This window comes from Astatotilapia calliptera, chromosome 7, assembly GCF_964374335.1.
Source record: "Astatotilapia calliptera chromosome 7, fAstCal68.1, whole genome shotgun sequence".
In the NCBI taxonomy this organism is placed as follows: Eukaryota; Metazoa; Chordata; class Actinopteri; order Cichliformes; family Cichlidae; genus Astatotilapia; species Astatotilapia calliptera.
Genome location: NC_137428.1, coordinates 23,480,639 through 23,506,670, shown reverse-complemented (window position 1 = coordinate 23,506,670; position 26,032 = coordinate 23,480,639). Strand labels below are relative to the sequence as shown.

The 26,032-nt window shown below is 42.4% G+C and overlaps 1 protein-coding gene and 1 long non-coding RNA gene across 20 annotated transcripts in view; one reads left to right on the top strand and one right to left on the bottom strand.

Annotated features, from left to right (window-relative positions):
• Positions 1-26,032, top strand: part of dnm1a (dynamin 1a) — a 50,101-nt gene that overhangs the window by 22,515 nt on the left and 1,554 nt on the right. For 3 of the 19 annotated variants that reach the window (XM_026173717.2, XM_026173727.2, XM_026173716.2), the window contains exons 11-22: positions 995-1,081; positions 2,878-2,948; positions 3,034-3,085; positions 3,821-3,832; positions 5,836-5,865; positions 6,163-6,276; positions 19,169-19,278; positions 19,970-20,081; positions 20,303-20,317; positions 20,973-21,143; positions 21,240-21,481; positions 21,692-21,895. In XM_026173717.2, the coding sequence (XP_026029502.1) occupies positions 995-1,081; positions 2,878-2,948; positions 3,034-3,085; positions 3,821-3,832; positions 5,836-5,865; positions 6,163-6,276; positions 19,169-19,278; positions 19,970-20,081; positions 20,303-20,317; positions 20,973-21,143; positions 21,240-21,481; positions 21,692-21,895 (1,220 nt within the window). Of the gene's footprint in view, positions 1-994; positions 1,082-2,877; positions 2,949-3,033; positions 3,086-3,820; positions 3,833-5,835; positions 5,866-6,162; positions 6,277-19,168; positions 19,279-19,969; positions 20,082-20,302; positions 20,318-20,972; positions 21,144-21,239; positions 21,482-21,691; positions 21,900-22,022; positions 22,060-22,722; positions 22,760-24,642; positions 26,003-26,032 lie in introns of those variants that run through there. The other 16 variants (XM_026173725.2, XM_026173724.2, XM_026173729.2 and 13 more) reach the window with 11 other exon arrangements.
• Positions 9,885-11,597, bottom strand: LOC113025684 (uncharacterized). The gene is made up of 2 exons (XR_003272824.2): positions 11,208-11,597; positions 9,885-10,663 (listed from the first exon to the last, which is right to left on the bottom strand). It is a non-coding gene; the product is annotated as an uncharacterized LOC113025684 (long non-coding RNA).

The window sequence follows — 26,032 nt, the reverse complement described above, 5'->3', positions numbered from 1 at the left end:
CGTTGCATCTTTCTACCTGCATAAATTATCTGCTTCCATATGGCGCACGTAACTTTTCGCATGAAATGCTTCTCGTCAAGACAGTCTCCATTCGTAACGGCACAGTGATGCCGTTGTTAGTTGTGTGTGCCTTCTAAATAAAATCAACATTCTGATTGGGAGATATGCTTCAGATATGCACCCTCGGTCCTCTAAAACAGCAGTGTATGCTGTGTGATGTTGAAAAGCCTCATTATTATTGGCAGTAGGACCTGAAAAAGTCACTTATTTAATTCAAATACTGGCAGAAATTATTTAAAATGTTTCTTCTTTATCGGTGTCATCTGCTCTGTCAGTGGATCAGACCTGGAAGGCACTAAATAAGCTCCCAAACAACGAAAGAGGCCAATCGGTACCTACTCACTAACCCAAAGATGCACTGTAACTTGCACGAAAGCCTTTCTTTCTCGTGCTGCGATTATTTGATTTTCTTTGCTTTTCTCTCTTTCCTCACACTTCTCCAAATGTGTTTGTGTCACATTGGAGACCCACCAGCGTCTGCGTTCGTGGGTTTTGCAATGAGCTCATGGAAAAAGACCCACAGTGTGCTGGGAAAAAGAAAGCTTTTTCTGCCAGGAACATTGTTTATTCTGTGTTTGTGGTGAAAAAGAAGAAAAATCACAGACTTTGCTCTATTCTCTTGCATTTGTTACACGCTGGGAACGAATACACATTTGGCACGTATTATTTAATCTAACACAAGTCAACACCCACTCAGGGTGAGCAGTGACTAGAGCTGAGTCTGCGATAAACCCAGACCCCCTCAAACATACCGTGTTTAATTGTGTTTCTGTATTTTGTTGTGTTGTGGAACTGTGTGCTGTGGTTCTGTGAGATTTTTTTTTTTTTAATTTGTTTACTGAATCTTGTACATTGACGTGTGACAGTGTGTGCATGTGTTGGGATCTGTGTTTGTTTTTTTGGGCTACTTACCTACCGTTTTCTGTGCTCACAGCTGGCTCAGTACCCCATGCTGAGGGAGGAGATGGAGAGAATTGTCACTCAGCACATCAGAGACAGAGAAAGCCGTACTAAAGGACAGGTAAAGCAGACAAACAGTGTGTACGGTGTAAAGTGTGTGTGGGGGGGGGGGGGGGTTGTGATGGTGTGGTACGTTTGTGTAAAACAATGATATGAATGAATTGTTTTGTCCTGGTTTAAATCAGTGTGCATCCTGGTGTGTGCTGGAATTTGTCATTGTTCTATATAATAACCGCATCATGATGTCTTAGGAAGGAAAGTGCTTTGTTGTCTCTTAAAGTTGTGATATTTTGCTTTCATGAAGGCAGCTGTGAGATCTTTTTACTGGTCTGTTTCCAACTAGTGGTCCATTATCTCAAAATTTCCATGTCTGCAAACCATTTTCAGTTACAAGCTGCTCCTATTTAGTGCTCTAATCTTATTTCATATTCATTTTTTATGGAGAATATAATAATTTGTAATGTAGAAAGTATTTCTGCAAAGAAGCAGGGGCTTTTAACAGTTTGTTCTTACTCACTTCCTGCTGAAATAGTTTTTCTTAAAGTATATCAGTTTAATTTTACTTATTGACCAATCACAGTGCTTAAGACTACAAGTCACATTTAACCATGAATTCATACAGCGCTTTAATCTAAACACTTTACCTAAGTCACATACGCCCAATATACACCCACCAGCCACTTTATTAGTTGCACCTTGCTCGTACTGTTCTAGACCCAGTTTTCCATCAGAACTGCCTTTATTGTGTGTAGCAGAGATTTACTAACATGCTGGAAACACTCTTCTGAGATTTTGGTCCATTTTGATATGATAGTATTACACAGATGCTGCAGGTTTGTCAGCTGCATATCCATAATCCCTGCTCTGTGCTCTGTGGTCATAAAGGGATCGACATAGTCACCAACAGCGCTCATAGTTTCTATGATGTATATATAATGATCAGTGGCAGCCAATGTGGTCTACTGCTGAAGCCCATCTGCTTCAAGGTTTGATATGTTGTGCATTAAGAGATGCTCTTCTGCATACCTCGGTTGCTTTCCTATCAGCTTGAAGCAGTTTGACCATTATCCTCTGACCTCGAGAACCAGCAAGGCATTTTTAGCCAGAGAACTGCTGCTCATTTTCTCTTTTTTTGAACCATTCTCCATAAAACCCTAGAGATGGTTGTGTGGGAAAATCCCAGCAGATCAGCAGTTTTTGAAATACTCAGACCGGCCCATCTGGCAACAACCATGCCAGATTCAGAATAACTTCAATCACCTTTCTTTCTTATTCTGATGCTCATTTTGAACGTGAATAGGTCTTGACCATGACTGAATTAAATGAAAGGGTGTACCTAATGCAGTGGCTTTTGAGTGAGTTGACCTAGCCAGAGCACTCTAATGAAGCCCATGTAGGAACAGGAAGAACATGGAAACTTCCCATCTGGGTTTTGAATCAGGAACTTCATGCTGTGAGGTGACAGTGTAACCTCTGTGCTGCCTCGTTCCCCTATAATTTTCACTGAACACTATGACCTTTCCAAACATTTCCGTGTAAATGCACACACACACACACACACACACACACACACACACACACACACACACACACACACACACACACACACACACACACACACACACACTGTTACGAGAAAGAAGTTTAAGAAGTTAAAAGAGACAAACTACAAGAAATGATGTTGCATTGCTCTGTGTGTATAGTGATAATAAAGATTATTCAGATTCAATGATACATAGAAAGTACCTCAGATTTAATTCATTGAGTGCGGCTGAATTACAAAATGAAAGCTGGGGACCAGGGCTCCAAAATATGATATATAAGTATAAAACTGACTGTTTTACTCTCTCTGTTCAGGTGTTGCTGTTGATAGATATTGAGCTGTCCTATATGAACACTAACCATGAGGACTTCATCGGATTTGCCAAGTAAGTTTAGAAATCTGCTGCCGCTACAGTGGAAAGTCTTTACTACTTAAGGTCAAAGTACAGTATCGCATGTTTTGTTGTGCAGTGCCCAGCAGAGGATCAACCAGATGAGCAAGAAGAAAGCAGCCGGCAATCAGGTACTCCGATCACTAACAGGCAGGCACGCTGTCTGTACTCTTGCAGAGCTGTGCTGTTCACTCCAGGCCTCTTTCAGCTGCTGTAACACGATGATTCCACTCCTCCAAATATGTTTTGTCTGTTGGCAAGCAACGTGCCAGCTGAACTTTATAAAGTTTTACCCTAAGGCTTAGCTCTGTTAGCACTCAGCTCTTGTGTTTTCGCTCATGGTAAATGTTGCACGGCTATACGGTCTATGGTTACAGTGGGCAACAGCCCATTAGTTATACAATGCCACAACCCTGTGCTGCTCTTGTACACGTTACACAATAATGGACAACACTTGTGTGGTCATGAAACAGCTTGTCCTTTTGGTGAAAAACCATGATAGCTCCTGCGGTTTAAAGCTTTAAAGACAACAACAGTTATTACCTTTCCACCCAATAGAAAGCCTTCTAATAAAAAAAAACAACACAGTACAGTAACTGAATATTTAAGTGTAATGGCTACATATTTATGGTTCGGTAACAGCTTTTGGATGACGTTGCTTTTTTAAAGTGTTTTGAAGCGCTTCCTGTGCATTCTTCTTCTACTTTTAGCATATTTTTATTTTACTCTCTTTTTCTTCTTCTTCTTCTTATCAGCTCTATATGTTTTAGTATCTGTCATTTTGTTGCCTTGAGTTTCCTCTGAGTGTTTTCTTCTTTGCTCTCTTTCGTCCCTTCCTCCTTCTCTCTGTGGCTTTTGCACTTCAGGATGAAATCATGGTGAGTAGTGTGGGGCTGTGATTCTGTGCATATCTGCAGGTGAGCATTTGTATGTATGAGCTCATATCCATACACGTTACATATATCAGGATTTATGTGTTTATAAATGTTTAAACTTGTATGTCTTTTATGTATTTTAGGCTGTAATTAATAGTGGATACATGAGTGTGTGTGTGTGTGTGTGTGTGTATGAAATAACATTCAGAGTAAGTGCTAGTAGATTGGCAGGTGGCTGTAGTTAGAGATGCTTGGCTGTTTCCTTGTTCTCCTTTTTTTCAGCTATGTCATCCCCACAGAAACACAATTACATTTCAGGGTTGTAAATATGCCATAAAAAGCTTTTGTGCACATAAAAAGAAGTGTGATTCTCTGTTGTATAATGTTATTTTGTGTGTGTGTGTGTGTGCGTGAACCCCACATGCATCTTTCAGAAAGGCCCAGTTTGGAGATGTTCAGTGTGGCTTTGGCTCTGCAGTTGATTTGCTTTGGCAGTAAATAGATGCCCCCCAGCAGTAGCTTGAACTACATGAAGAGGGAGTCACACGTCTAAAGAAGCAATAAAGACAAAAGACAGAAAAGAAGAGAGTCTGAAAAAATTCTGATAAATATTTTCCCTCGAAATATTGATCAAAGGGGTCTTAGCGTTCCCCTGCCTCTTCTAAATTCAAAGTAACACAGAAGGCCAGAGGACATGAATACCTGCAGACATATGGCATCCCTGTAGTTGTCACTGCAACCACCCAGAGAAGGGTCAAAGGTTAGGGGCACATTGTAAGCAAAGTGGTGAACTTAACATCCTGTTTATAGATGGATATCATTGGCCCTTAAAGACCCTGAAGCTTCTGCTCTTCTCATTCACTGCTGGTCTGACCTCCATGCAGGGAAATTTAGGAGAACATGAAAGTAGAAACTCAACATTAAAAATGTTTCTGAAAACACCTCTGTGTCTTAGATAATCTTTCAAATATTACAAATCCTTTACAGGCCACCAAGTTATGCTTAAAGCTAACCACACCTTATGATAGATCCTAATCTAAATGTTCAAGAAGTATAAACTTTTTATAGAGATTAATTATTAATTATTTAAATGTAGAGCAAGTCCCTCATGTAAAACTTAAAACACGTCTCATTAGACCTCCTTTTATAAGGCAAAACAGTGACAAGACCTAAAGGCGTTGACTCTATAAGAACAGGCTGATAGCCAGATTATAGATTATTTGTCTTTTCTAAAAAAAAAAATCCCAAAATACTGACTCTAAGTAATCTGATTACTTGTAAATTTTCCAATGTAATCTTGTTACATAAGTACAGTGTAAACTGTTACATTTAACTGACTCTGGACAAATTAATTTTATGTGATTGGCGGACATTCAGTTTACACCAAGCATGTTTTCCTTTGTTTATTATATATATGATATATTTTTCAGTTGCATTTAACCCCAAATTACTACTTTATATTTATGAGGGCAAAGAATTATGTCTTTAAGTGTGTGCTGTGGACCCTTATTGTTGTCCAGAAACCATCAGAAGAGCATAAGTGAGTTGAATTGTTCAATAGTGATCCAAACAACACAAATGAATGGACTTCATAAATCCATCCAGACTTTTTTTAAGGCTTTACATTGTCGGTAGGTAATTGCCAGGCTTTAAATTATTTTATTCTGCTTTAAACTACTTTAAAGGGAAACAGCTGAATTGAATGTATGTTATTTCAATGCTCTTGCTCAGATAATTAATCGGCTGCTTCCATTTGCAAAGCTCATACCTACAGTGTAGCATAAAACAGGATCGCATGCATTTCACTGCATGATCTTCAAAAGGTGATACGGGCCACTGCAGCCTCCTTATCTGCCTCGTCCCTCACCCTGCTTGCTGTCCCCTTGCTGCCATCCCAGCAGCCGGCTGTAATGTGCTGGCAGTTGATCAGTCGTGTGTATTTGGCCTTTTACTAAATGCCCTATGCTGGCATAGCTTTGTAATATTCTCTCCACATTCTCATTCAGCCGGAGAGAGGAGTTAACGATCGGTTCAAGGTAAATAACCTGCACACCATCGTACTGTATGTGTGACTGTAAAGTGGAGGGAATGAAATACAAGAGAGCTGAGGAGAAAAAAGAGAGCGAGTGCGAGGAGTGTGTTGGTGGTTAGCTGAGCGTTTTTGTTAGCTCATTCACTTCTGCTGTGTAGGTAGGCCTACATATGTGTGTGGTAAATGTCTGTAAATGTAAAGGTTGATGGATGTTAATGTTAACTTTGTGAAATGTGCAAATGCTGGTTGAGTTTCAGCTCATTTCCTTTCTGTGTGTCTGCTATATCTGTCTGTTTCTCAGGTGATCAGGAAGGGCTGGCTGACCATTAATAACATCGGCATCATGAAGGGAGGCGCCAAGGAGTACTGGTTTGTACTCACCGCCGAGAGTCTGTCCTGGTACAAGGATGATGAGGTGAGACAGAGTTCATGTAAAGTCACTCGTGCACACGGAGTCACACGGTCAGGGTGTTTGTGTGTGTTTGCATGTTTCAGTATCTGCACACTCAAAGTCTTGGTTTAGAGTTCTGTTTGCGGTCTGAGCTGCAGACCTGATGACTGAATCATCTGCCCGAAGCATCAGCCAACTGCTTTGTAGTGTTTTCCAAAGAAAAATGCAGCGCAAGAGATTCATAAAAGTATGCAACACTGCACTACAAGTACTTGTTACTGCATAGAAACAGAGTTTTGTTTTGAAAGGGAAACAAAGGGTTCTTTGCAGGATAATTGATTCAAAGTTAAACCCGACTGAAACTCAGTTTTGAAGGCTCAGATCAATATTTGAAAATCTTATGATGATGATCTGAGACATGTTGTTTTTTGCTTTTGTGTGTGTTGACCATAATATATAAATAAAAAACCCAGAAAAGGACTTAAAATGGGTCATTTAACGAGTTGAAAAATAAACTGGATAGTGCCCCCTGATGGATAAACAATATAATGTCCGTGCAGTGCAAATGACCACAGATCAACAGTCTTTTGATTCTTGTGTTCCAACTTATGTGCTGACAGAGATTTTTCTGTGTTTAGTAAACGTCAGACTAGTCAGCCGCTCCATTTTTTGGTGTACTTCAGTTTGACAGGACTTTGGAGTTTGGTGGTTTCATATAATTAGGAAAAAGCTTGTTTGGGAAAAACAAAACTTGACAAAATTGACATTTCTTCACAGTATAATTTGATTATAAAGCATGTAGTCTTGTGATCCGATTCCTACTGTATGACACTATGAAATTACATTTTACTCTGGCGGTTTTTCTGCATCTTTACCGCACAACCCGACACAATTTTCCTGGGATCCGAGTGTTTATTCTCCATGACCTGGTCCAACATTCATTCCACTGCAGCTATGACTGCTGGTCAGTGTTATCTTCTGCACACTGATATGATTCTCCCTGACATGCTTTGTTACTGGACTTACTGGTCAAAGCGGTATCCCATGATGCTTTGCAGAACTATTAGGAGCTAGCCACAGTCTCGCTGTCTCCATGCCTTAGCCACAGCCTCTGTGCGCGCTGACATCAGGCTGTGTGTGTGTGTGTGTGTGTGTGTGTGTGTGTGTGTGTGTGTGTGTGTGTGTGTGTGTAGGACTGAGCAGACCTTTCTAAAAAGTCAGGACCCCACAGCATGTCAGACATTGAAGCTGGCACACATATGTGCATACCAGAGCCCTTGCATTGCCCTGTTCCTAATTACACACACACACACACACACACACACACACACACACACACACACACACACACAAGCTGTTTCTAATAAACCTACTTTATTTCAAAGAAGGGGCACAAAGTGAGAGGGGGACTGGATCGCAGGGGTGGAGGCAGGAGTGTCTCTCGTTAGCTGGTTAGCAGCAGGAGTAACAAGGACCATGTGAGGAGAGAAAGTGGGGAGAAAAGGTAGCACAGATGGGGGGGGGCAAAGAGGTAGGAAGGGCTGGTTTGGTACATTACATCCTCCCTCGCTCCTTCTTTCCCAGCGACGTCCTCAAATGTTCTTCCCAAAAAACAAAAGAAACAGTCTGTCATCCTTTCCTCGCCTCTTGCTTTCTGTCTCAGTCTTTCCTTGTCACAGTCTCCTATTTTTTTTACTCCTGTCTCCTCCCTCCATCTGTTACCTCTCTCTCATAATGTCTATTTATTTGAACATGGAGCTGTGAGGACGCATGGAGACCTAGAACCAACACCACGTGCTGATGTTACAGCTCAGCTCAGCCTGCTGCTGTAGCTGTAGCCTAAAAAAGGTTTACGTGATGTTTTATATCCGACATTTTACATAAGCCCCTCACACACTAGAGTACTCCGAAGGAATTATGCTGACCACCTGGGTGGAGACCTGCCAAAATATGATGCTTTGTTTAATTTCAGGGGGGAAAATGCATCAGTGCATACAGAAAACTCCACGTTTTTGCGCACCCTTTTCCACGTATATGCGTTGAAATGTTATTTGCACCATCTTGCAAAATCAGCACACGACTGTTTTATTGGTGGTGCCGCTTGTCACGGGGAAAACCCTCGCCATGGTCTGGCAAACGCATACACACATGGACACACTCCACCTCCAGACACTAATAATAACTTTCGACCCAAGTAGTGGTGCCAGGATGTTTTGATTAGTGTGTGCGTGTGTGAACGCATGCATGTGTGTGTGCTCTTAGAAGCCTTCTGGTCTGTATTACCACAGGACATGCCAGTTCTTTGAATTAGGCCGCTCTAAAGCTTAAAGCTTCCCAAAGCAGAGTGAAAGTGAGGGGGATGAGCCACAAATTGAGAAAAAAAATGGTTGTAAAGAAACATTGTGTATATGAATGTAAAACACTGGATTTTATAGACTTGTAACGCTTGTGATAGCCGTGCATTGGTATAATCAAATCCATATTTTTACACAAGCATGTGACAACCGCAGTTTCACATTGACAATAGTACAAAGGCACAAATGGCTTGATTTCATTAGATTTTTTTAGTGCCTGTATTAACTTTGGGTGCCCTTTTTCTTTTGTGTATGTGTGTGTGTGTGTTCAGTCACTGCGCATGTGTGTGTCTGCCCGGGTTTCCCTGCTCGTGCTGTAAAGCTGCCAGAAAGCCAGACTCTCCTGGTGATCCCAGCTGTAAACATCCTGGGGGGAAACAGCAGACCGCTGCTTTCAGCACACTCATAGTAACATGTCTGCTTTAATGGTGAGCGTGTGTGTGTGTGTGTGTGCATGCACATGGACTTTTGCTTTGTGCGTTACGGGTGTGTGTATGTGTGTATATATATATATAAATGCATATACACTTGTGTGTTTGGTGGCAGGGCTGTAAATGGAAACAGGTTGGTTTTGTGGTGTTCATTCCTGAAGACGATGCTCTGTGATGAGGCACCGTGTGAACTTTTCTTTTGCTTTGGCGTGTTTGCGAGGGAGTGGGGATTCGAAACGGTACACTGCGGGTTTGCTTTATCAAAGACAGGCAGGCCCGAAGGTAAACTGTGGTCCCAGAGAAGAAGTAGAAGCAAGGGGCCGCAAGTGGAGGGGGGTAGCTAAACTTGTAACTTTTCACATGACATCACCTACAAACACTAAAACCCACAATTTTCTGTCTTTTTTTGGCGGGAGAGCTATATAAAAAAAGCAACAAAAAAAAAAAGCGAACCCAAAAACAAAACGGTGAACAGACAATGATAGAGTGGCTGCTCTTTCAACATTTCTGTCTGGTGGCTTCCTGCCTCTCTGCACATTACATGGTCATTTGAGGTAAAGCGGCCGCAAGCTGATGCAGGGAAAGCAAGAGGCATAATTGTACATTTTCATTATGAGTGCAGTGTGACGCTGGAGGTTTACTGTGCGCTTTAGTTATCTTTTTGGGTTTTTTTCTGTGTGGCTGAACTTTTCTGGTTTCAGCTTTTGGTTGCATAGGAAAATAAACAACATGTTAAAAATGTCTCGCAACCATCACTTATATCTATATGCCTGTGGTGTTTATTTACTTTTCGTGGAGCCCGTATATGTGTGATAAGTTGCTCAAGAAAAAAAGAAAAACAACAACATTGAAAACTTAAGCCTCTTTATTGTGACGATTTTTAAATTTTTTTCACAAGCTGAGTCGCAGAGTGAGGTCTTGGTTACACAAACATCATATAGCTTAATAAGAGTACAACCTGATGGGTCTGTTTTCAAAATTTTAGGACTTCTCCATCACTCATAAATCCATCCTGGGCCAGGGCTAGGCCTTCTGCGGTGGAGCCTTTGGGTGCTTTATTTAGGCTCGTGCCCGGGCTGGTCCAGATGGACGAGGGGTGGTGCAGCTGCGTGTTCCCACAGCCTGATGTGCTTGTGCCTGCTGAATGCCCTTTGGAGGGCTCTCACTTTTTTTTTTACCCTCCCCCCCATCCTGCTTTTTTTAGGCAGTCGTCCTGTGCTTCCCCGGCCAGCCTAACCAATGTGCAGACTACTGTACAACCACTACTTCCTGAACAGGTAGTCTGAACACTGGGCAGGCGGGCCGGGCGGCTGAAGGGTAGCGCTGTGGAGGACTCTTTACTCATGCGCTCAGAATCAGAATCAGATATATCACCACACACACTCTTAATCGTACTCACTGTGATTGCAGCCAGGCTCCGGGGCCTGGCTTATCTTCGCAGTCTGACTGCCGCAAAGGGCCGATCGGGGATGATTGAGTGAGCTGGGATGGAAGGGATGGAGGAGGAGGTGGTGGAGGAGGAGGAGGAGCGGGAGAGGTTAGACGGAGGTGATAGGTGCTGATTGGCAGATTCTGTGACATTCCTTCCTGTTTCCCGCTGTGAAAAGCAACATTCCTCACCGAGCTCTACGGGGGAAACACAAACACACAGAAAGTGTTTAATTAATGTTTAATATCAAATATAACACATTTAGAAGTCATAAATCTGTTATATGTAGCCAATGAGCTTTAATTACTCATCGGCTAATTATATGCTTTTTAATCTGAGAGTTTTGGTCTTAAATATTAATGTAACAAAGTAAGTAGTATTTCTTTGCAAGAATTCTGCATTTAGAAAAGATTAAAGGCAAAAAATAAAGCCCAGCACAGATGCCAAAACACACAAAAATGGTCAACCTATTTAGCCCAAATTAGTGCAACCTAAGCCCCATTTAGTTCCCTTAAAATTTCAGGCCAAACCGAACAAAAGTCATTAGAGTTTCAAGTACTTATGGTTAAAAACAGCTGCAAGTGCAAGTGCTGTTAATCTCCCTGGAACAGATCTTATCAGATAATATTTGTGGTCAGCCGAAATCCTCCCAACCCAACACGTCCCTCTAAAACGCCGGAGTATGCAACCTTTCGTCTCCTTAGACGTACGCCGAATGGAAAGAAAGAAAGCGGGGGATACCTGCGTCTTGGCGATCTCGTTTCACTTCTTTGCATCTTTCTGCGTTAGGTGATGCTTCTTCTTTCCCAAATCCTTGCTGAATTTGCCTGTTCTTTCATTCAGCGCTGCTGCCACACTGCTGAGGGAAACCTTGGCTGATCGGGGTTCAAATGCTCCTAGAGCAAAAAAGGAAAGAAAAGAAAAAGACAAAGGGGGATCTCCGGTAGCAGGCAAGGTGGACTGGCTGGAGGTTTGACGTGGCAAGGGACTGGCCACCAAGTTCTCCCTTTGAGAGACAGAAGGAGAAAAGGAGTGAGAGAGAGAGAGAGGAGATATGGAGAGAGAAAGAGGAGGAGCTCGCCGGCCCCCTATTTTTCCTTTCTCCTCTCTTCTTTCTCTCTCCACTCCCTCTGTCTGGCTCACCCCTCCTTTTCCAGTCTCCCTCTTCTGGCTTGCAGGGAGAAAGTGGAAGGTCAGAGGTGAACAGGAAGTGAGACACATTCATTTGGCCTGCGTGTTGTAAAAGTTTGGAAAGGGAGTGAAGGACTGGCTGCAGAGGGAGGGAGCCTTTTAGTGGAAGCGTATGTGGACGCGTTTGCGCTCTCACATGGAGGCATTTATGTGTTTCGCAAAGCATTTGCGTGTTCTCAATGCAGTGCATCGCTGCTTTTGATACATGTGAGCATACATATATAAATATATATATTATGAGTATGAGTGATGGATTTGTGCATGTAGGAGTGAGCCTGGATGAGAGGAGAGGCTCCGTGGTCTTTGTAGAAAGGGGCAGGAATGTCGGCGTTTTCTTGGCAAGCAGGAGGAAGCCTTGTAATAACTCCAGATGTGCAGCCCTGTGGTCTCCATCTCTCTCTTGCTCCTTCTGTTTTTATTTCTAAAGCTGATTTCCTCTCCCTGTCCGACTCGAATAAAGAGCCCTTTATGCAGCTCTGCAGCCTTCCCAGCACACACACACACACACACACACACACACACACACACACACACACACACACACACACACACACACACACACACACACACACACACAGAGTGGTGGCAAGGGGGGTGGGTTGGTTGCTGCTTGGAAGGGTGACATACGACTGGTAAATCAGAACCAGGGCGAAAGACATGTGTGCATGTGTGTGTGTGTGTGTGTGTGTGTGTGTGTGTGTGCAAAAGAGGAGGGAAAAGGCAGTGTTGAGACACAACCAGTCAAAAGTTCCTCCTTTACTTTCTAGGGCTTCACACGCACTCACAGTTAGGTTTGGTCCTTACTTCTAGCAGACAAGAGTAATTAGTGCTAGTGTTTCCAGGTGTGTGTGTGTGTGTGTGTGTAGTAGTACGTGTGCAGTGTAGTGGTGGCCAAGGCCATGTGTTTGTTTTAGCTGCGGTTTCTGAGCTCCGACCTGAGCTCCAAATCAAAGCAGGCACGATCCCACGAGAGACGAGTCAGCAGTACCGCTTGGACGGCTAGAAAAATGGGGAAGAACTTCAAAATGGGGGGCGAAACGATGCCCCATGAACAAGGAGGTCCAACAAAAAAATGAAAAAAAAAAAAACCTAGCAAGCCAGAAAAAGAGAATTACAGAAACCAATCCTCATAGGACATAAAATGGATTAGTGTTGCAGTCGAGTTTAGGGTTTGGAGGATTGGAAAGAGTGAATTTTAATGGGTAGGTGGGGGAAATGCTGCGGTCGCGCTAACATTGTTTCCACTGTTTGGATGACCAGGCAGACAGCTTACTTTTCAGACTCTTAGTCAGGGAAGCCAGAAATGCTGAGAAAGTATGCACATACACACGCGTGATCTGCGCTCCCATGTTATTCCGTCTTGCCGTGAAATACAGCTGCTTAATACTGTCACAGAAAAACCTCAAGGTTCTGACTTTGTTTTTCCTGCTTTGACAGCAGCTCCGCCAGTTCGTGGGCGAAACTGTGTCTTTCGTGCGTTGCGTGTGGGGAAGATAAGATTGCGGGTGTTGCTCTGTAAATGTATTTAAGAGAGCGCTCTGTACGTAATTGTGGAAGCAGCCTGTAAATCTGAATGGCTGAATGTGTTTTAATGTGCGTGTTTCTGTGAAACTTTGCAGCTCATTTTCTATCCAGAGACAAACAGCCATAATTCTTTGGGTAACAGAAAATGTGAACCGCATAATAGCTCGGTTATTTTTCCTTTCTCTCATGTGATATCGTATCAGCGATACTTATCTGTTGAAAGGAGCATATTTTAAAAAGACAGTGGCTTGAGGAAAGGGCTCAGGAAACACTGGGAGCCTCATCCGTCTCATTTATCCAGCTCAGGATTGCTGGAGCCTGACCACGCCGACAGCGGGTGAGGCCATGAGGACCCTTAACGGGCCACCAGTCCATCACAGGGTCAAAAAATACAGAGAGAGGGACACATTTTAGAAGCACCAGTTAACCGAACAAGCATTTCTTTGGACAGAGAGAACCCATGCAAAAAAGGCCTAGGCCACCAGCGTCAGAGGCTGGGAGATAGAGACACAAAAAAAGAATGTAGTGACATGATTAAGGGGTGATAAATGTCTGTTTGAGATATTAAACATACTTAAGTTAATGGAAGTGAGCGCAGGATGATGTAGCAGGGAAAGTCAGAAAGGCTGTAAGAATGATAAAATCTGTCATGAATGGAAAAGAAGATTTGAGATTATAGAAATGAAGGGAGAGGGACACAGGCTGGTCTGTTCACATATTTAGTTTATGATATGATAATGCTGATGATGTTCCTCTTTTGGAAACATGGAGCATAGTGTGAGAACAAAAATGACTACATGAAACAAAGTATACGGGTGACTCGAGGATCCAAGTGACCACAACATAACTCACTAAGCGATGAATTTGTTTGTTTAGAGTTAAATTAAAGTGAGCTTCAGGTTCAAGGTTGGGGTTGGGCTGTCAGTAGGTACAGGGTGAGGCGAAGTTTCTAGGCAATTAATATAATTGGAGGTAATGGCCGCTGATGTGATGGAAACACAGCTGTGTATGTGTATCTGCGTGGCAATTTTATTGAGGTTTAAAAATGTATAAAACATACATTTTTGCTATTTCTGTGACTGTTTTACACATTATAAAATAAAGTGCATTTCTCCAATGGTGTATTTATAATTATATTTTGTTTGTTTTTTTATTTCATGCTTTTTTATTTCTTTGACTTTTAGCCTGACACAGCTTTAATGCTCATGAAGTTTCACGAGACTGAACTTACTGCAAATGTATGTGGGTCAGTGCCAAGTGTAGCATTTACATTTTCTATAAAAGCATTCACAGTGTTTCCCCCGTATTCTGACATCACGTGTTTACCTTAAGGTACATAATCCTTACATGAAAAACATGCGTGAACACTGGCAGACGCTTGCGTGCCTCATTTGCTTGTGAGGGAACTGGGGTTTCATGTCATTTAGCTGTGATTGGTTTGTACTGGGAGTTTTGCTGTGAGACACAAAACACACCAGCTGAACATTTGCCCTCCACCAGACAAGATTGCCGCCGTGTGTGGATTTTAGCGTGTGTTTATATAGTTAGTCTGCTGGCCAACCTTTCTTTTACGCTTTGGTGGTCAACGGTGATTGATCACATGTCCTTGATAGCCCCGAGGTTGTAACACTGACCTTCTGCAGGAGTAAATTCAGGGCAGATAATTGACTGTTTAGCAATTAACCACTAAACAGGAAGGTATCACTAACCTGCCAGGCTGCGTTCAACTGCAGTCAGCATGTTTCATCTCTCCACAAAGACATTTGTTCACATTTGTGCAGTTCCCACAGGAAAATCTCAAAGCAAAGCTCAAAGGCTGTTGGGGGTTTTTTTCTGTAAGAAGGAATGAAAAAAGATAATCGAAGGAGCCAAAACCTTGTCATAAAAAAGAAAATGTGAGAATTAATGTTCATATCACTGCGAAATTGGACGTTTCAGATTCGATTCGAGTTCCTGAAACATGTGCACCTGACATGCTGTTATCAAAAAGGCACTTTTGCATGATAAATGGAGGATTATAGAGTGTGGGCCCTGGCACGTTGCTCAAGGTGATTTGTTATGAGCATTATTGCGCAATCTTTAGCCAGATGAGTCATGAACAGCTGTGTGTTTTTACACACTGCCCCAGAATAGCTCCATTCCAGCTCTTCAGCGTTGTAATTCTCTTAGCTAAATCATTGTCTGTTCCTCATTTAAATATTGGCAACATGTGGCCTTACTTTAAATAAAGTCCAAACAGCATTAAGTCAAATTAGGTTTCCTCAGATGCCGTCTCTGTTTCTCATATGTTGCTCACAGACCAAACATGGCTTTTGCGTACGTCAGTGGGTTTTTTCGTTACACACAACGAAAAGATGCTTATGTTCGCAAACAAATCTTTTCTACAAGAACGTTGTGACAAATCGGTTCCTACAAAAATCTATAAATTGATGAAATTGGTCTGAACAAGTGCATCAAACCCACTGAGCCTCACTCTATACTACTTTCTCCGTGCGCCTTTTTTAAAAGAAATCCCCTCTGTGTTTAATTTTTTTTCTTCTTAAAGACAGAAGTCAATGGGGAAAATGGCAGAAGAATGGAGGGAAAGAAAAGCAGAGGGAGGTGAGGAGGAGGGTTGTGAAAATTACCATTGGCTGCCACCCAGGGCCCAGTCTTTGTGGTAATGAAGGGTTAGAAGCAACGTTATTGCTCCCAGATGCCGTGCGGCTTCTCCGCAGGCCTTTGATGCATGGCCCAAGTCACCAGGATTTTTCTATCAGACTCCCATCAACATACACAGTAACGCACCACCGCACACACGTGCACGCACACATACGAAGACATCCAGCCTCTTAAAACAACATGGATGCTATAAACGAGTATCTTCATGGTTTCGCCAACCAAACTACTCCGATTTGTTTCAGAGTGTTAATTGGTTAATGTTCCCATGTATGTGTGTGTTTTGGTGTTTACCACCTCCAAGTGTGTGTGAGAAATGCCCATATTCGAACGTTTTATGTGTTTGACTCTTTTAGATATTTTTTGGGATGGCGTACGGAGTGGTGAAGTTCCTTTACGAATCCAGAAGTGAACTTCTCCTGACTCTCTATAATGAGCCTGCTCTTACACACTAGCAAAACAAAACCATGAAAAGCACTTTGTTCACACACTGCTCCAAATACCAACTACTAAGTGCCCGCCTGTAGTGTGTGTGTGTGTGTGGTGTGGGTGTTCAGACGGAAAAAAAAAAACCCATAAAAACCCCCCAACAAGGATCACACCTGTGTTTTGTGTACAAGTGAAAAAATGTAAACGTGTTTAAAGAAAATATCAAACTAAACCTAAAAAGGTGTATTTTTGCAGCTCAGTCTGGTGGTAATCAGCCTCTGCTATTTCTGCATTGATGCCAATACAATTACAATCAATCTAAAGAGTAATGGAAACTCTGTGGAATATTAATTAAGTAATGACAGATGGATTTAGTCAAACACTGTGACTAATTTTCTCAAAGCACCTGCCTAAAAAACGTCCCATATAATAAGCAGAACACATTTTACGCCCATCTGTCTTTTAACATAGGATAACCTGATAAAAATGAACAATGTAACCATTATGAAAGAAGGATTTACCCAATTGTGCCCAGTTTCACTCTTTCATGAGGATAACTTATGGTTCACTATGAAAGATGAGACCACGGATGCTCATCTAGAGCTGAAATCCTGCTTAGCAGCTATCAGAATCAGGAGCTTCGTGTCCAAGTGAGCCCAAATGACCTGTTGATGAATGTGTGTGTGTGTGTGTGTGTGTGTGTGTGTGTGTGTGTGTGTGTGTGTGTGTGTCTACTTGAAGCTTGGTCCTGTGCAGAGAAAGTGTGCATTTCAGACCACATGTGTGCATCTGCAGGTTTGTTTTCTCATGCGTCCCTGCGAGTGTGCTTAACATCTGAAATCTGTAACGTTGCCCACTCACACTGCCTGGATTTTATAGGAGCATATGGCAAAGCACTCAAGCACCTACTTCCCCCCCAATCCTAGTACACACACATAAAAAAGAAACACATGCACACACAAGAAACTGGCTGACTGATAATGGTCTTATTTGATGTTGCAATAGGACAAATACATGGACAGTCTTAGCAGATATCTGGTATTCATCAATTTGTTGTTTGACTTTCTGGCATGTGTGGTTGCCAGACTGATCAAACCTCAAACTCAAATCTTCCACTCTCGCATCATCTGCACCCCCCACTAATATTCAAGAAAACTCAAGAAATCATTTGTATTTCTCTCTTACTGTTGCTGTTCTTGTATAACATAGTTATTCTCCGTGTTGGCGTATTTTCTCTTTACCTTCCCCACATCATGTGCACATTCGCTGCCCCTCCTCTTCCCCTGTTTCCATTTTTCCTGACTGGATTTACTGGCCAGAGGAGAGGAAAATGTATGAATCAATCCAAGGTTGCTCACTCCCAGGGAGAGGGAAAGCCAGAGAGTGAGAGGAACAAGGGAGGGGAGGGGGTGAAGAAAGAAAAGAGATGATGGTGAAATTGAAGAAAAAGAGAGAAATGGGGGGATGGGAACTCACCAGTTTTATAAAATAATGATGTCAGCTTTCAGCGGCCTGGGGTGACTTCTTGTGTAGCCGTCTTTTTTTTGGGTAGCGGACACCTCGGCGTACGGGCGCTGCCAAATGTGTTTGTGTCTTTATGTGTGTCTCTGTGATGTTTTACATGCATTCAGGGGATATGACCATTTGGCTGCACAGCTCATAAATCCTTTGATGAAGGAGTTTGTCACACATTCAATCCCCGTCTGTCTTGCTCTCTCTGTGACACACACACACACTCACACACACACACACACACACATACACACAAACACATGCTGAGTTGGGCAGGGCAAGTCCGTGGTTAGCCATCCAGATGGTTTTAAGGTTAGTTAGAGACTACGCTCAAAAGGTGCTGTTTGGAACCAAAGCAGGGTGTGTGTATGTGTGCGCATGCCCGTGTGTGTGTGTGTGTGTGTGTGTGTGTATTTCTGTGTCTGTGTTTAGAGAATGTTTGTAGAAACTCACCAACCTCATGCTATTTTTGGAATCTCATTTTGTTAATTCTCATTTTATTGTCGTTCACACACACACACACACACACACACACACACACACACACACACACACACACACACACACAGCATATTATGCACCGTGACTCAAGAAACTGGATTTTCTATCAATAGACTTTGAGAAGTCCAACCGCGGCATATATATATATATACGTGTGTGTGTGTGTGTGTGTGTGTGTGTGTGTGTGTGTGTGTGTGTGTGTGTGTGTGTGTGTGTGTGTGTGTGTGTGTGTGTGTGTGTGTGAGAGAGAGAGAGTTTATTTGCTTGAGATAAAGATAGAGATCAGACTGAGCTGACAAACTTTGAGGTTCCCTGATTCATAAATAGTTGGACGTCTGTGTATCATATGTTGTGTGCAAATTTACAAGTACAAGAGATTTCTAGCCTGGAACGCTCTCCCTCTCTCTTTCTGTCTGTGTGTTTCTCATTTGTTGCTTGCTCTCTCCCCCCCACCCCCCCACCCCCTTGACTCTGCACAACTGTAATCAAAACCACAGACTGTACTTTCCCATCCATCTCCTTTGCTTTTCTTTCGTCTGCTGTAGAACTGAATGTGCGAGCTTTTGCTCTTCATTTCCGCTGACCTTTTTTATCCGCTTGTCTCTTTTAGCCTGCTATCTTTTTGTCTGTATCAGCAGCGCAAACTAATGACTCAAAAACTTTTTCACACACTCACCATTTACTATATATGTTACATAATACAATTGTATGCGTAGCTCTAAATTTCACAGCCCAGAGTGATCATAATGCAGCATCTGCACTAGTTTTTCCTTTAAAGCGACTCTTTTTTTATACAGTGAGAGTATCTGCATGACCCTTTCTCCTCTTTATCAGGGAAGTCTTCCTCCTCGTTCTACTCACTGCTGTGTCTCTTTCACCCCCTGCAGGAGAAGGAGAAGAAGTACATGCTGCAGGTCGACAACCTGAAGCTGCGCGATGTGGAGAAAGGCTTCATGTCCAGCAAGCATATTTTTGCCCTCTTCAACACCGAACAGAGGTGTTATTAGACACACACATTAACACTGTAACGCAGAAACAACTTAAATGCACCACAGCGTTAAAAGTTGCTCTTTCGCCCACTTTTATGTTTACATTAAATGAGTTTTGGGATTTCTGTGTGACAGCCAGTGAGGATGTAGTTGTAAAGCTTAAAGAATATCCCGATATTGGGGAAGTCTGCAGATAATTTAAAGTCCTAAGTAAAAATTATTCCAATGTAAAAGGACAAGAGTATAATAAAAATGAACTTAAATTAAGAAAGTAAAGGTTTTAAATTGTGCAGAGTGCCCTTTCCAGCGTTGCATGACATTTTTAAGTATCTACATGTAAGCCAGACTTTATTGTTGTTACTGTTGTAGATAAGAAGCACTAAATTATACTTTGGGGCATTTTAATCCCAAAAAATGATAAGAGTTTTGTATCCAAAACAAAAAAAAGTAGATTAAAAATGACCAGAATTATAAAGTAAATGTTGTGAAGTAACAAAAAAGCAATTTTTGTAGTATAGTGGAGTAGAAAATATGAAGTAAGATAATATAAAGTGAAAACAGAAATTCTGGAGGAAAGAACAAGTTCCAAGTTTTTACATTAAAGTGACTGTATTTAGTTACTAACCTTCACTGGTGGAAGGACGTACAGCTGATGAGACGGGACTATTGGAGTGCACTGCTCACACTGTGTCTCCACAGAAATGTGTATAAGGACTACCGTCAGCTGGAGCTTGCGTGTGAGAGTCAGGAAGACGTTGATGCCTGGAAAGCCTCCTTCCTCAGAGCCGGAGTTTATCCTGAAAGGGTCACGGTAAGATTTCATCTAAAGCACACGTGCACAGACAACACTGTGACGCAAACACTCTCACAAATGTGGAATTTATTCCCACTTCATATTATTTGTGTCCAGTAGTAGCTCAGGTGGTTGCTGTGATGTTTCCTTCTGAAGTCTCTTTTAATGTTATTGTGTTTCTCATTTGCCATCTGTCCTTTTCAATGTCTTTTATCTCTCATTGCTATTTGGCGTTGTAGGAGAAGGAAGGAAAGGTATGTTATTCTGGGTACTAGATCACTTTTCTGTGTTTTCTATGTAAAGCATGAACTGTACTTTTACTTAAATGGACCTGTACCTGAGTTGTGTAGCTGACAGTGATCAGTAAATGGATAGTTTAGCGTAATCATTAGGAGTAGATTTTTGAACCACTGATAGGGAATCACCTTGCTGGTGCAAAGATAGCATTTTATGCCTATCAAACTGTGTAAATTTGACTAAATAATCTTTTCTTAATCCCTTGAGTTAGGTGAACTTGTTATGGCTTAACAAACAGGAAAAAATAATCCAGTGAAAGTGGTCAGTTAGGAGGACTGGACTGAAAATGAGTGAAAAGCCAATAAATGTCTAAGCCGTGTCCAATAGAAAGTGTGAAAGATCTTCAGAAAACCTGAAGAATTATTGCTCAAGACCATGTTAAAAATTACTAGAAAGTCTGAGTTCTTGGAAGCAAAATATAAAGAAATTCTTTTTATTTAATTATTTTCATCCACATTTAACTACACTGATGAATTGTGTGTTCATCATTCAGCTGGTAATATAATTTCCTGGAGAAAACCTTTTCCTTCCTGTCATTCCTGAAGTGCTATCACCCTCTCTGTAACTCTGCTACACACACATTTTAAAACAAAACCCTAATTTGTCTCACAGAGTGATGGTGGTGATGAAAATGGTTCTGACAACCTCATGCACAGCATGGACCCTCAGCTGGAGCGGCAAGTGGAAACCATCCGCAACCTGGTCGACTCTTACATGGCAATCGTCAACAAGACCGTCCGCGACTTGATGCCGAAGACCATCATGCATCTCATGATCAACAATGTGAGTCTGCTGCTGTTGTCTCGTATGTCACGCTGAGACGACAGGACTTTGAGATTTGACAGACAGCGTGCTGTGTTTCTCTCCCTCTGCGTGCAGACTAAAGAGTTCATTAATGCTGAGCTGTTGGCCCAGCTGTACTCATGTGGTGACCAGAACAGCTTGATGGAGGAGTCTCAGGAGCAGGCCCAGCACCGTGACGAGATGCTGCGGATGTACCACGCTCTGCGGGAGGCTCTCAACATCATCGGCGACATCAGCACATCTACTGTAACCACCGCCATGCCACCACCCGTGGACGATTCCTGGCTTCAGGTGCAGCGTAGCGGATCTGGAGGACGGTAAGGCACATGAGACATCAGACTGTGGGACTGAGAGAGTACGTGTGGGAACAGGTTGGGGAGAACAAATATTAAAAGCCCATGTCTAATTCTGACATATGGTCAAGTAAATAAGAATATTCTAAAAAGACGCAGCATCTGACTTATTGACACTTTCCTGATGTTTTTCTCCTTTTATGTTCCTCTCTTCACTTCTACTTTCTTATCAAGATCTCCGGCCACCAGTCCAACTCCAAACCGCAGGGCTCCACCAGGACCCCCGGCCCGTCCAGGCTCTCGTGGTCCTCCACCTGGGCCTCCTCCTGCAGGGGGTCCCCCTGTCCCTTCTCGCCCCGGAGCTTCTCCTGACCCATACAGTGGGCCACCACCCACCGTGCCCTCCAGGCCTAACCGCGCACCCCCAAGTGTGCCTAGGTGAGTGGAAACTCTTCCATCATAGAGTAAGCCGCAGTAGATTTTACAAGGACACTGACATCCAAACTACAATTTAAGATAATGTGACGTCACCAAAGCTGAAGTGTGGATACTCTCTGTTAACAAGGGGGATGTGAAGACGCCCGGATGAGGGGATAAAGGAGGTAAAGGACAGTAGAAAGCGCTGGTTTTGATAGAGGATAGATTAATAGGCTGGTAGATTGCTAGTTATCCCCATATAGGCACTACAACTACAACATCTCACTAATTTCTTTCACCTTGCTAGTATCTTTCAGCCATCACCAAACTTTCAGCACGTTGTCAGGCATCACCTGTTAAATAATCTGTTGCTAAAAGCGAGGTCGTCTGGATTCCTTTGAATTAAAACATGATCTGATGAATGAAGGGGAGATGGGAATGTGGAGGGGCTTCCTTTCTGGTATTCATTAATTGTATGCATTTAAAATCCCCCCCCCCTTTCCTGTGTTTGTGAGCTAGCTAACCTCTTTAACCTGGGGCTAACTGTCAGTAGCTCACCTGTTTTACTGTAGAGGACGCTAACGTGGCTGAGCGAAGCTCTCACTGGAAAATGACAGCTTTTTAACATCTTCACTAAAACTAATCTGTTTTAAGTGCCCATTTTTCATCTTCCAATCCAGTTTTTCTGTACTGTGAGCTGCCATGAGTGAGAGCTTCGCACATGCGATGTTGGTCATTTCCTGCGCTGTAACTGTTTGCGCTCCTTTTCTCTCTTCTGTCTCCTCTTCTTCACCCCTCCGTCCCCTGCCACACCTCTGTCCCACACACTGCTATGGTTCCTTCTACAGAATCACTATCACTGACCAGTGAGGACTAACATTACTGGTACGTTGGGTACTGTCTGCAACCATGATCATCATCATCACAACGACTTTCCTTCTTTCCCTTTCTCACAGAAACCATCCCTTTCACTGCATGACCTTTTCCTTTTCTCACCACTGTTTTCTCAGAGGGCTGCATGAGCAAACACACACCCGGCGCAGAGTGTGTGTTTGCATGTTTGCATCAGTGGCTTGAGCTCAATTCAAGCTCAGTCTGATGTTATTTTGTCTGTAAAGAGCACCAAAGGAGGACATTTTGTCAGTGTAGGCCAGGGGTGTCCAATGCCAGGCCTTGAGAGCCGGTGTCCTGCAGGTTTTAGATGTATTCTTTATCCAACACGGGTGATTTAAATGGCTAGATTACCTCCTCAGCATGTCTTGAAGTTCTCCAGAGGCCTGGTAATGAACGAATCATTTGATTTAAGTGTGTTCACCCAGGGTGATATCTAAAACCTTGAGGCCTGGAGTTGGACACCCCCGGTGTAGGCCAAGAAGACTCGCAACAGATGTCCGGGACCTAACTAATGTTGGTGCTGTGTTGTATATGTGTGTATGCCACAAAATCCCTCCCATACCTGCTTATATCGATGTGTCTGATGCTTTCTTTTAGTGACACGGTGCTCTGTTTACCAAAATCACTTTTCTTTGCAGGATTTAGTTAATGTGGAGTAGCCCTACTGGTGATTTATTTTTTAAGTAAATACTCTATAGTTTAACTAACAAATGTATTACCCTTTAAGAGCACTTGGTAAGTACAAGCCATATCTTCATTTATAAATAATAATGAGATTATAAAATTTTTCTTTGGAGAATAAGTTGTATAAGCTGCCATCAGCAATCCCAGCTAGCTTTGCAAAAAGATCAGACACTAGACTGTGACTGTTGAGGTTATTTGAGTACAGTAGTTTCCTATTCTCACGTTAGGAAACCAGTTTGAGATGATTTGAGCTCTGAGTTTGTGTGTGGGACAAAGTGGGATGCAGTCATAATGCAGGGCTGGGAGGTGGCCAGATAAATTGTATTTGAACACAATGTTTCCAAGTTTCTCGCTAAGAAAAGAGGAATAAAAGGAAGCCAAAGTTCGTTCTCATGGTCTCAGGCGATGGATGCTATACAGTACAATATATACGCCTATATTCTCCATTATGTTACTGTTGTTTCGGCTGCTGTACTGTCTGTTAACAGTTTTTGAGTTGTAGTTTGAATGTAACTGTAAATGGGCATATATTTCTTTTGAGCCATATCTGCCATTGTCTTGCAAAATCTGCAAACCTTGTGAATGTTTTGGTAACACTCACTGACCAGGCATAGCATCATACGTAAGAGAATCGACAAACAGGCAATACCAACAGGTATATCATATGTGCAATGGTACAGAGCGCAAAGATGTTAGACTAAATTATGGAGTGAATAAAAGATGGTTCGCCCTAACTGGGAATAAGAGAGTATATCTGCATCTCTAAAATGTCACACATTCATATTTGCTTACATGTTTACCTTCAAGCAAACACTTTGCATTTGTACAAGTCAACTTCTCTTTGTTGTGTTTAACAATCAGTTTAATCTTCCCTTCAATCAGCAACAACTGCTGCTTAAAACTTTAATGCCTATCAGTGGATTTGCTCTCCTGTAGCAGAACTACAACTGAACAAACTGCACGTTACTGTAGATAAACAGCAGCTGGATGTGCAGGAACACCGCCTTCACTTAACTGAGCTTCAAATCTTTGTCACGTTGGTTGTATTTTTGGATGCCTCCATGTGTTACTTGAAGATACAGTATTTCTGTGTGTTTGTGCATGAATGTACACATGGGGGCTGTAAACCTGTCAACAGGGAGCAACGGCACTAATCCAGTCTCTCCTTTGTGCTTGTGTGTCCACGGCAGTCGGAGACCCCCGCCATCTCCAACCCACTAGACTCCCTGGCTCCTCCGTCCTTCCCCTCCTCCTCCGTTTAATTCTCCCCTGGATGAGAGGCCACAGACAACAGCGCCACCCTCCTGTCGTTTTCTGCCTCGTCTGACCTGAGCTGGTTCCCAGCTCCTGCTTCTCCCTCGCTTCCTCTTCTTTCCCTCCTCCTCACCTCCACCTCTCTCCCTCATACAGTGACGCAGAATACTTGAATCACACTTGCATGACTTACAAACATGCTGCACCCTGAGAACTCAATCTATGTAAAGACTGATGAAGCAAATCAGTTAGCGTGTGCACGCACGCAGTATACAGTCTAGTAAACACGTGCAAACACGTGCAAACACTTAAACACGGAAACATTTTTCCTGCTTTTAAACTAAAAGGGTAGACATTTAGCATGAAGCTATGCCTGAGTATTTCTAATAAGTATTCTCTCTTATTATTCTCTCATTCATCAATTGTTCTTTTATTGCATGTTTATTTATTTTCTTCCTTTTTTAAGGAATCCTTCCCTTAAAAAAAGATGAAATTTTAGGGATAAAGCAGAAATTTAGAATTTTTCGCTGGCAGATTTTCACAACGGTTTCAGATAAAATGGCACAAATTCTTCAGTTCACTTAAACATCCACTAATACCAAGAACTTGCAACATACTTCATGGTAATTTGATGGATACTTTGACTCTGTAAATACTGGTGTTGTGCAGAGAGTAAATGCTTTAGTTCCTCTGCAGCATTTCAGCCTCGGAGTTAAAGTAAGAGGCAGAAAATGTTTCAATCAGCAGAAGTGACGATGGATAAAGTATTTCATAAGGGAGGTGATGCAAGCTGGACTTTTTTGTAACTCTGGTGTCTTCTCACTGCACTATTCAGAGTTTGAGTTAATGTGTTATGGCAGTTTTCCATATTCGAGTGTGAAGGCGACTGACTTTAATCAAGTCCGCTTGTGAGCTAAACTATAAAAAACAAACCGTGAAAGAGGAGGTCTGTCTCACACCCTGCAAATCATGGTTTTCATTACCATTAGCATTGTTGTAAAAGTTGACCTGTTTCTCACGTGGCTGTAAAATATTATTGCTAACTAAACAGCCACTAGTTGTTAATGTTTGGCCTCGGTGTGGGTAATCTGTTGTATGTTAACCATCATGCATAGTTTAAAAGAACAGCTGGATTTTATTTCCTTGATGATTTTTAATATTCATCTGGCTGTCAGGCGATTCATCACTCAAAAATGTAATCTTACCAGATGATATCTCATGGCCACATCTTAATTACATAATTCCTATGCCGGAATAACCCGTGGCTACACATTACTAACTGGTGGCAAAGCAATAATATCCCCCTCACCCTGGAGGTGAACATCG